Raw genomic sequence first — 11,904 nt, 5'->3', positions numbered from 1 at the left:
TTTAACGTAAACAAACCTTCGGCATAAAACTATTTAAAATATTTGTGAATTTGTGATATAAATTTGAAGGAAAATGGATGAGAAAACTATAGATTCGATATTCGCGGGCAGTTTGAAAAATCTGCCGCCCGTTAGTTCGAAAATTGTGCGGATTTTTACCAGCTCCACTTTTACCGGTAAATAGAAATAAAATTAATTAAAATAATATATATATATATATATATATATATATAATGTAGATCTTTAATTATTATGGTATCCACTTTAAACTCTAATTTCTAGAGATGCATTTTGCTAGTGAAACTTTGAAACTTACACAAAAGTTCTCTATTAAATAGTTAAGATATTATATATTAGTCCAATATATAAATTTCAACTTCGATTATAATAAATAATTTATTTTTGTTTAAAAATTTATCTTTAAAAGTCAATTATACATTTTTATTATTATTTCAAAAAATAAACTTACCATATAGATTTCATTCCTCCTTCTATCGAATAAATCTAATAATTTTTTCATTGTTGTTGAGTCCTTTATAATTTCATTTTTAATCCTTGCTTGTTGAATTAAAACCTAGAGTTATATATAATTATTACTGGCATGCCTTAAATAATTGTAAATTTAAAATTTTTATTGAAGTAAATTATGAGTAATAATGTTTAATTAATTATTGTCTTCAGATACTACAATGGAAAGAAATACTTTAATGGCAAAATGTTATCCAAAGATCAAGGATTACTGCAGAGAAAAACATGGATTAGAATTTCAAGTAAGTAATAAATAAATAAATGAATAAATATAGATGTATGAAACTGTTTTTTTTTCTTAAATGTGCCAAAAACAAAGTGAGAATACTCAGTAGAAGAAAATTATTAAAATTTGTGCATCACAACTTTAGAAATTGAATATTTTGTTAGCTCATTAATAATAATATAATTGATCTTATGATATATAAAATAAAATATAAAAATGGCATTTTTTAAAGAAAGAAACAAACAAAAAATAAGTATATAAAGGTATCAAATATAATTTTATTTATAAAATATATAAATATATTTTCTTAGACCAGATTTTGCAAAATAAATAAAATAACTTACCAGTATTCGTGTTTTCATCCAGCAATAATGAAACCCAGTAAAAATGTCACATATCTTCTTTATTCATTATTTAACTAGTTACCACTTTTTTTTTATTAATTATTTAATTAGTTGCAAGTCGCCATTATGCAAAACATCTGTCAACTGTAAAAAATAATGCGAAAATTAATAGTAATTAAAATGCGCTAAAAATTAATTGGCATGAAAAATAATTAAACAAATCTAGCAATTGAATTGAAGCAATTGTTCATCCAGCAATAAAATTGAACATGTTGCCTTCATTATTTAGTGAAAACTTATAATAGATATGGATCGCCATTTTGCAAAACTGTTGTGCACTATTTACAACAATTATGTAAACTTTAATATTGACTAGTAATCATTATAATAATTTACATATATAAAGAATAGTTGCAATAGCAATACTAAAACAAATATAGTAATAAAGATAAAGATAGTAATATTTAAAATATACCACATCCAAACTCCAAAGTGACGTTTAACGTTTTTTTACAAATTTCAATCCACACTTATTCATACATATAAATAGGTTTATAGGTCAAAAAGTTTACAATGTAGGCCTTAAACGAAATATGATAGCAATTATCGCTTTACACATGAAACATTGATTTCAGAACTTAATTTTAGATTTACTGTTCGTGTCAGTCCCAGTCCATGAAGACGTTAATTAAGTTCGCACAACTTTTCAACGAGGTGTCATTACCAACATAAAAAAATGATGTCAAAAAATAGACAAGAAATTTTTAAAAGCTTTGTTGGGAAATAATTGTGCATAAATTTGGCACAAAATAATTATATAAATATGCATATAAATATATTTATATGTATTATATGTATGTATATATATATAATCGAAATGGTTTTCATCGCTTTTCATAGACAACAATAGGCATGAACTTGGTACCAGTCGGTGCCATGGTACGGAAACCTTTAACATTGCACGACCTATAGAAACTACAGTGTCGAAATCGAAAATTAATGAAGCAAACTATTTTAATTTACAATACCTATTATTATTGAACAGAATTGAACTGTATACAATCATGAAATATGTATATACAGACTCAAATTAGATACAGAATGATTTTCAAATAACATTCAGCTAAGCATAGATAAAAGAAGAGTATCATCAATTATACGGACACACTTTTTCCAATTTTTAGTCAAGAAAACATAAAATAAGCAAACCAGATTTTCTGGCAAAAAAACTTTTCCTTCACAAGTTAAAAAGCATATGTAGTGTTTTAAATAAGAAAAATCTTACTTGTTTTTTTTTTTTTAATAAATAATAAAGTTGCAGCGATAAGAACGTATTTTATCATTATTTATAAAGCAAAATTTGTAGTTTTTTGTAATAAAATTATTTTTAATTTGTTTAAATTATGAGTCCGCCTCTGATCATTTGCAGAGGTGATGCGGCATTTAGTTTTGAAGCGCCTGCACGAAAAGATTTAAATCTTCACGACATATATATATATATATATATATATATATATATATATATATAAATATATATATATATAAGTATATATATATATTATTATATATATATATATATATATATACATATATATATATATACATTACTAGGTTTAACTTTGAATTTTAATATTTATTAAAAATTTGTATTTAGAATTAATTCTTTCATTTATTATAAATGGCTGCTAAGACTTCCTAAAAGGTATTCCGAAAGAGAAAGTAAAGCCATTTTAAAATAATACTAAACTAAAAACAAGTATTAATCACAACTTTTGTTCTCACGATAAGTTCCACACCAAGTTTCACACCAAATATGCTACAAGCTGATTAAACTTCTCAAATCCTGTTTGACCAGTCTCTGAATCCGAGACCAACATTGACAGAGAAAAAGAACATTGCAATTGAAAATGAAAATGATTCTACAAAAACAAATATCAAATATTGCCTTAGCTAATTCAAAGTTTTCATCACACTAACAATAAATTCCAAAGGCACAAGCTGGTGAAACTATTGAAATTCTGGTCCAGATACTTAATTTATTCAAAATTATTTGTACTATTCACTGAACTACTTCTGTTATTGACTAGAAATGATTCTAATGACTTCCTAAGGGTAGTCTAAAAAAAAACCTACTATCGTCAACATATTTCCTATATCTTTATCCATTAATTTATTATTTTCTCCCAGGTGGTCGACATGAGATGGGGCGTAAGAGATGAAGCCACAGACGATCACATGACAACCGAATTGTGTATGAAAGAAATCGAGAACTGTCAGAGATTATCAATGGGGCCCAATTTTGTGGTCTTTCTGGGACAAAAATATGGGTACAGACCTATTCCTACCTATGTGCTGAGTTCAGAACTACAAATGCTTCGAGATGAACTTGGTAAAAGAGTAGTTTGATTAAAATATAGAATGTGATAATGGTTTTTATATATTTTTTAGCAAATTCGGGTGTGGATGTCCAATTGTTGGATACTTGGTATAGAAAAGATGGCAACGCAGTTCCTCCAGTCAGTGTTTTGCAGCCGATTTCAAGTATTCTGATCAATTTCAATAATAAGGTAAGAGATTAAAGATTTGTTAACAAATTATGAGCACCAGAATAGTTCCTGACCAAATGACTGATTTTTTTTTTCAGAGAGTTCCTAAACTACAAGCTGAAGATCAGGCAATATGGTGGGACACTTTGAACAAAATGCAGAAGTTATTCAGAAAAGCAGCAAGCACCTTGTACAACGCTGGAAAAATTGACAAAGACACAATGCACAATTATTTTATGTCCGGTAATTGATTTGAAAACTTAAAAATATGACAAAATAGTCATTTATGTCTTTTTCCTTTCAAGTTACTGAACGTGAAGTGATAAATGGTATCCTGAATGTAAAGAACACCAAAAACCATTGCTTGGCTTATGTCCGGTACATTAACAACATAAATCTCCAGAATTTGAAGAAGGCTGGTCTTTTTATCGACATTTTGAACAGAAGTCTGGACACAGAAGCATGCAAACTACTTGCCAATTTAAGAGACGAGAGGTTACCAGATAAAATTGAAAGCACAAACATCCAAAAGTACGACAACAAGAGTAATAGTTATTTACTAAAAACTCACCTTCACTTATCTTCTTTTATTCCAGGTATACTGTAGAATGGATTGGAAGAGAAGGCCTTGACACAGAAACCCACGATGCCTATTTACAAAGTTTCATTTGCCATTTCTATAAAAATATCTTGAAACTTGTGGACCGTGCCATGAGGAAAGAAGACAGCAGTGCTCAAGGGCAAATTGTTACTGAGATACTGCAACATCTACACGCTTGCAACAACTCTGTCAAGGTGGACTGGAAAACACCATCTAAAAATATAAAAAATAATAACTTATATGTTTCCAGGTGTTTTATGGAAGAGCAGATGATCTCCAAAGAGTGGAGACTTACATGTTAGATCCTGATGCAGATAAACCTTTGGTCTTGTACGGAGCTGGAGGTTGTGGCAAAACGTCCCTGTTGGCCAAAAGTGCAGCCATGGCTAACACGGTTTGGTTTGCAGATGTTAAACCAGTAAGCATTGTTAGATTTTTAGGAACTACACCAGATTCCAGCGCCTTGACACCAACGTTGATATCCATCTGCCAACAGGTAATAATAATGTTATATAATAAAAGTACATATCACAAAATATTCTTTCTATTATATTTTTTTAGATATCCTACAACTACATGTTGCCTTTTGACAACATACCAGACGACCTGGTACCGTTGACAGCCCATTTCAAGCATTTACTTACCTATGCTAGTCATGAGCAACCGTTGATATTTTTCCTGATTCTGTGGATCAATTGACAGGCGTGCAGGATAACAGAGTGTCCTGGTTGCCTACCAGATTGCCACCACATTGCAAGGTAAACCTATAAAAGATTAGTTTATTTATTATAATTGTTTTTAATTAATTGCTTTGTGCAGTTGATGGTGTCAACAGTTGCCGAAGAAAACAACATGAACGTATCAAGAGATTATCACATATTAAGACGAATGATTGATGATGAACAGAATTTCATTGAAGTTAAGGCTTTGGGAGAAGATTTGGCTATGGAAGTAATAAGGTATAAATACTTATTAATCAAATGGTGGTACATTTTCCCGATCAACTAAATATTTTCTTTTTCAGGATGTGGATGAGAACAGCCTGCAGGGATTTAAACAACTACCAATGGCGCCTAGTGTCCAACGCAATTGGACAATGTTCTCTGCCAATTTTCGTTAAACTGGTCTTCGCCGAGATTTGTCGTTGGAGAAGTTACACCAAGCCGACAGAGACACACTTGGCCAACAATGTCATGGACTCCATCATGATGCTCTTTGAACGAATAGAAAAACAAGTGGGTTAAAATCAAAACAACATGATAAAACAATGGTAAAACACATGTGTTTATATTACAGCATGGAAAGATATTGGTGTTCCACGCTTTGGCATACATCACGGCTTCCAAAAGTGGTTTATCAGAAAGCGAGCTGGAAGATTTGATATCTCTGGATGATAGGGTATTGGATGATGTGTACCAGTACCATTTGCCACCAGTCAGGAGAATTCCACCTTTGTTATGGACGAGAATTAGAAATGATTTGCCTAATTATCTTAGTGAACGGGAAGCTGATGGAGTCAATGTCATGAACTGGTGAGAAAACTACATTCTTGGAAATAATTCATACCACTGTGTACGGTATAATTTTTTTCAGGTATCACAGACAATTCAGAGACACTGCTAAAGAACGTTATTTCAAAAATATGAACATGGCTTTATATTTCCATTCATCTATAGCTGATTACTATTTGGGCATTTGGGGAGGCGGTGTGCCTAAACCTTTCAAATTCACAGAAATACAAAGACACAGGTTAAAATTATATCACAAGATTATTCAGACAACTTTTGTTAACATATACAATATTACTTAGGTTCAATTTAACTGATAAAGAAGGTGTTGCTGATCGAAAGTGCCTGTGCAACCTTTGGTGTTTTTGTCCAAGGAAGGAAAGGTCACCCGGTATAACTTAAGAAAGGTAATAATACAGCCACAAGTATTTGATTTGAGCCAAAATCTATGGTTTATATTTTATAGTTTGGTGAATTGCCTTACCATTTGGTGAGAGCACGCAGATTCAAGGATTTGTATTCAAATGTTTTGTTCAACTACGATTGGCTTCATGCAAAACTGTCAAGTTGTCCTCTGCAAGCAGTTCTCTCAGATTTTGAAGATGCTTCAGTAAACACAGACGACAAAGACTCTAAAAGGTAAATGAATATATAACCAAAACCAAGCAATTTATTTTCTATTTTAAACAATTTCTAGAGAATTAATGTTGGTTGCTGACGCCTTACGTTTGGGTGGTGCAGTTTTGGCTGCATATCCTGATATGTTGGCTCCACAACTAGTCGGTAGACTTTTACCAGAAATTGGTGGAAATCCCAATGTGAAGTAAGTACGTTCATAAACAATGATTCCTTTTATGTCTAATATTACTGTCGATTATAGGATGTTGTTAAGTGCTTGTGACTCTTGTGGACCACGACATTGCGCTTTGATACCTCTATATCATTGCTTGCACACTCCTGGCGGACCCTTAAAGGTAACAGTAATCAATTCATTAGTAGATCTATGATTTTACCAGCATGATAAAATATCTATGATTCTTTCTTTAGTACTCCTTGGAAGGTCATCAGTTTGCAGTGTTTGCATTTCGTGTCACGTCCGATTTTCGTTACATAGTCTCCATATCCACTCGATTTGTGACTTGGGATCTTGCCACAAGTGACATGACACGTGATGTAACACCAGGAGTCGAAGGAATAATGCAGCAACTGGTGCTAAGCCCTGATAACAAATGGGCAGCAGCATACACCAACAATAATGAGGTAGAAGATAAAATACTTGATATACATATGTATCTGTATATAAATATATATTTATTACCTCAGACAGTGCTCTCCTGAACATGCTCTCAAGTGAATTCATAACAATACCCAATCCCTTACAAGAAGACGAGTCTGTCACAGGATTGTGTTTGTTGAATCATCAGCACCTGAAATTCATGGTTCCAGAACATGGGTTCGATATTCCACCAGAGGTGAACTTGAAGACACGAAAACTGTAATACCTAAAAAAGAAGAGTCTGTTGGTGAAGAAGAACAAGGAGAAGAATGGCAAATATTGAGTGAGTAAAAAATACTAACTTGCTAATCCAATGAGATTCTGTTGGCTGCAATATAAAAACACCTGAAGTTTGGAAAATCATAAACCGGTTTATTAGGATTTTTTTATTATATTTTTTCCATATATATACATGTTTTGGTACAATATATTTTATTTGAACATATAGAAGTATATATACATAACCATGCATATATACACACTCTCATACACACACACATTTATATTCTATCATCATTTATACTCAGTTATTAGCTTATATATGCATTTATATATATATATATATAATATATATATATATTTATATATATATATATATGTATATCAATATATGATATTATTTTTCTGAACTAAAAGTCTCTTTTCAAAATGTTTCTGTTTTAATTTGTCATTTATAATTATTTCAACAAAAATAACTTAATTTAATGTATTGAAACAATTTTGATTTAACATTTTGAAGGTAAAAAGTAAACTCTTCTTAATTAAAGATAATTTAAAAAAAGTATGAACATATAAAAAAAAATGTTTGTTTTTAATAGTTCTTGAAGGAGAGTGTATACCTCCGAAACATAGAAATAATTATAAATGAAAAATAAATAACGTTTTTGAACGAAAACAGGCTTTTAGCACAGAAAAATAAACCATTAGCCATTTATATATATTTATATATATATATATATATATTATATATATATTGTATATATATATATATATATATATATATATATATATAATATATATATATATCTATATAAATTTTAATTATCACAAAAAGATCAGAAGTATTATTTAAGAACGTTAAGATATATACATTCATTCGTATATAAACAAATTAATAAATACAATTCCAAGCAAGTCAAATTATTATTAAAAAAATTACTTGTGAATAATGAATCACAACACTTTAAAACAATATTAATAATGGCTAAAAATTGATAAGTACAGACTTGTATTCCCACAATACGTACAGAAAATAAAAAATTTAAGCTTTAATCATTCCCCGCAATCCATATGGTCATCCTCGTCTCCATGTTTTTTGACTTCAATTTGGAAATATTCTGATTAGTTTGATCGTTCTCGTACTCTACAAAATCATCAAATAAACTTGGCCGGCCAGGCTTCGGTGTCATCGTATCCACTTAAATCACTGCCAACAGTCTCTGAGAAGTTTAAGAACATGTACCAAGTGTCTTTGGGTATACCCCGAACATTTGGATGCTTTTCTAAGTATTCGAGCCACTTTTGCAAAATTGGCGGTTCGCAGATTGTAAACACTAGTTTCCATAACAAAACAGCCATGTCTGAAGGTAAATACGTTGCCCGTTGGCCACATCCAACCCAAATCTAAAAGTGAACCTGTACAAGCTTTTGAAATATTCAGGATTCCTTTCAACCTCTTGAACAAGTTCAGGCAGTTATGTTGAATAGATTTTATGCTATCGGCGTTCATTGATTTTAAACCTTGGGTAAACTCTTGTCTGGTAACTTGCACATCTGTTCGGCATCTAATTTCCATGCAAGCACTAAAATCCTAAAATCATCTGGTGCAATTTGTAAGTCGTTACAAAACTTTTCAATGCCTTCAGCTAAAATGGCGTCTTCGTTAGGATCTTTATAAAAATAAACAGTTGCATTATCTTAGCATCCGACGTGGTCTTTGATTGATCCAAGCCCATGTTGTAACCGGCTGCACTAGATTTAGTCAGTGACAAGGATGGAATTTTTTGATAGAAATTAGTTTTCAAACCTCCTGAGATTTCTGTGTTTTGCTGATACCTGCTCTCGAATGTGTTACCATTGCTGAGCTCGTGGAGAGTTACTTGTCTGCCTTCGGGCAGGGCTGTGGTTTCAAGCAATCCTGACATTTCTGGAAGAAGATGGATTATTCAATTAGTGGCATTTTGCCTTTAGGCAAGTTGCATTCAAGTTCCAAATAATCCACTTCAACAGTAACAACTGATACTTAGCTATTTACACAAAAATTTGAATTGCTAATTACAAAAAAAAGGTTCATGCTGTTGCTAAAATATTCATAAATACATTTTTTATTATCCAACCACTTTTCATAGACCTCTAATATTTCAGAATGTTTGTTTAGACATTGAACTTCATGACTGTGCAAATATTTACCTAAAAGTGATCTTTACTTAACACTTCTCCCAACTGATTTTATAGGAAAATGTTACACTTTTATGTTTATTGTAAAAAAAAGCCTTGGTTGATCGTCTTGCAAGAATAATCAAAGCAAGTCCTTATTGAATTTAATGGAATGACTTTAAAAGTTTTTAAATCCGTACAGCCTTTTTTGTAAAAACTTGAACAAAAGATCATTTGCCCATAAATAGTATTTTCAAATTCACTGGCAAACAAATCAGAATGATGTGAAACGTCAAGAAAACATAAATTAGCAAATAGAGTTTTCTGGCGAAAAAGAAAATCATACGAGGGAATAATTGTATGTACATATATACATTACCAATATCTTCTATGTGTTCCATAAAAATAAAATAATTTTTGAAAAACTAAAGAATTTATATTTTAATAAAAAAATAATTCTATTCAAATAAAAACAAAAAAATAAAAGTAAATACTGACTTATAAAAAATATAGAGCAACTAGATTGTTTAAAAAACTAATATTGGTTCACTTATTTTATAGAAATAACTCTATGCAAATTGTGTAATCAACTTAATTAATAAGAAATCAATATATTATTATTTTTGTATAATATTTTATATATTATTTTTCTCAATTTTGAACAAATTTGACCTACTATAAAATATATAAAAAATATAATTATGAAATTTTAGTTATTTAATGTCTTTGATAGACAAATTTAATATCTGAGCTAAATAACTTTTTTTCTATTATTACAATAATAATTCCTAAGCTCTTGTAAAGATGTAATTCAGCAAAAAGGCTGTGGGTCTAACAGATTATTATTTTGAATGATAATGATGCATAATAATTCTGGTAAATACATTAATTAATATTGTTATTATTGTGTTATTCACTTTATAAAAAATATGTGAAGTTTATGATGCTTATTGCTTAACAAAGTGCACACATCAGAATTTGTATAAAAATATTCATAATTTTTTGTAAAGAAGCAACATGTATCACCCATGACAATAGAAAAGCATTTAAAATATATTGTGGAATTAAATAATTCAACAAAATATTCATGAACACCTTTTGTACAAAGTATAATTTCAGAATACCAAAATGAATCATACTAGGATTCTAATCAATGATTGATATTGCAAGTTATAAGTTTTAAGTATAGGTTAATAATAATCTGTAAAACTCACAGCCTTTTTGGTATAAATTAAACCTTACGTGAGCATAGAAATCCTTACTGTAATACGAGAAATAAAGTTGTTGAACCCTGAAACTAAATCTATTAAAGTCGAATAACTAGAGCTTTATATTGATATTTCTTATATATTTAATAATAAGGCACGACTGTGAACCTATTTATTACTTCAGTATATTACTAAGTAGCTATTGCATTTCGGTTAATATAAAAAATATGAATTTTACCTTCAGATTTTTTCTCGAGTATTCCATGTTCAAAAGGCAACGAAGCTTCTTGTGTTTGTTCTAATTGAACTGAGGGCACTTTGAGACATGTCAAACAATTGCCCATTTGACCCAAAACTTGCTGATTTCATTAAAATAATGATATTTCTTAACGAAACATCAAGAATGAAATAATCTAGATCCTAGATAAATAATAATAATTATGATAATATTTGGCACGACACTCCACAATTGTTAAAAAGAAGGCCAGCTTCTGTCTTGTGAATCATATGACGTTTTCGGTGGAGAGAACATAGTTTAATTATGTTTTGGTGGTTTCATTTCTTTTGTTGTTCTTTATTGTGCAATAAAGAGTGCTAAATAAAGGCTTATTAGCTTTATTTAGAAGTCCTTTGTTTATATTTGCTAAAACATCGTTTTGACGTCTTGCTCGCAGTCTTTTCTCACAAACATAGAGACGACGAACACGTTACGAAATAGAGCGAATGCGTCTCTACAATACGGCAGTACCACCCACGAACATGCGAAGATGTATCTAAAACCAAAATCATTTCAAATTAATTCATATTTATATATTATTAGTTAATAAAATAATACTTACAGATCATTACACTACCATTTAATTAATTCTCATACACTCAAACAAATATATCAAATACTTTAACACTTGATAATGACTCACCCCACTTCACAGATGTTTACAAAAATACGTTAAAAGCACTCTTAAATAAATAAGCGCTAATTTTTTACTAAAATAATATTCAGAATCTGCTAATTTCACTTAAACTCTCATTATTTTAATATAATTAACAACTTTAATTGATATTTTTTAATTTAAAATGTCGAAAATAGAGACTATAAGAATTACATAAAATGGCGGTTTGACAGTTACCAGGATTAAAAAATACACAAAAAATTATATTTTTTACCTGTTATTGATAAATATTTATAACTTTCCCTATATCAGTGTAGAATAAAACATATAGCATATTTTTCTGGCCTAGTTAATTGATTTTTTAATTTGAAGCTGCTAAAAATAGAGACTTACACAAA

The 11,904-nt window shown here is 29.9% G+C and overlaps 1 protein-coding gene and 1 pseudogene across 1 annotated transcript; one reads left to right on the top strand and one right to left on the bottom strand.

Moving 5' to 3' along the window:
• The first annotated feature begins 73 nt into the window (after window positions 1-73).
• Window positions 74-7,252, top strand: LOC113372731 (NACHT and WD repeat domain-containing protein 2-like). The gene is given in 21 exon segments (XM_026613076.1): window positions 74-176; window positions 682-770; window positions 3,286-3,487; window positions 3,547-3,665; window positions 3,743-3,887; window positions 3,950-4,175; window positions 4,241-4,439; window positions 4,496-4,741; window positions 4,807-4,912; window positions 4,915-5,003; window positions 5,065-5,204; window positions 5,270-5,480; window positions 5,542-5,777; window positions 5,839-5,994; window positions 6,056-6,093; window positions 6,096-6,160; window positions 6,220-6,392; window positions 6,451-6,576; window positions 6,634-6,727; window positions 6,801-7,013; window positions 7,079-7,252. Coding segments are annotated over 21 exon segments (3,150 nt in total).
• Window positions 7,253-8,297: 1,045 nt separating this feature from the next.
• LOC113372730 lies at window positions 8,298-10,925 on the bottom strand (annotated as a pseudogene).
• Window positions 10,926-11,904: the final 979 nt, after the last annotated feature.

This window comes from Ctenocephalides felis, unplaced genomic scaffold, assembly GCF_003426905.1.
Source record: "Ctenocephalides felis isolate EL2017-DRISC unplaced genomic scaffold, ASM342690v1 CF-g0.4_SCAFFOLD_01604, whole genome shotgun sequence".
Lineage (NCBI taxonomy): Eukaryota > Metazoa > Arthropoda > Insecta > Siphonaptera > Pulicidae > Ctenocephalides > Ctenocephalides felis.
The sequence above is the reverse complement of the archived record's forward strand: the minus strand, read 5'-3'. Positions and strand labels throughout refer to the sequence as shown.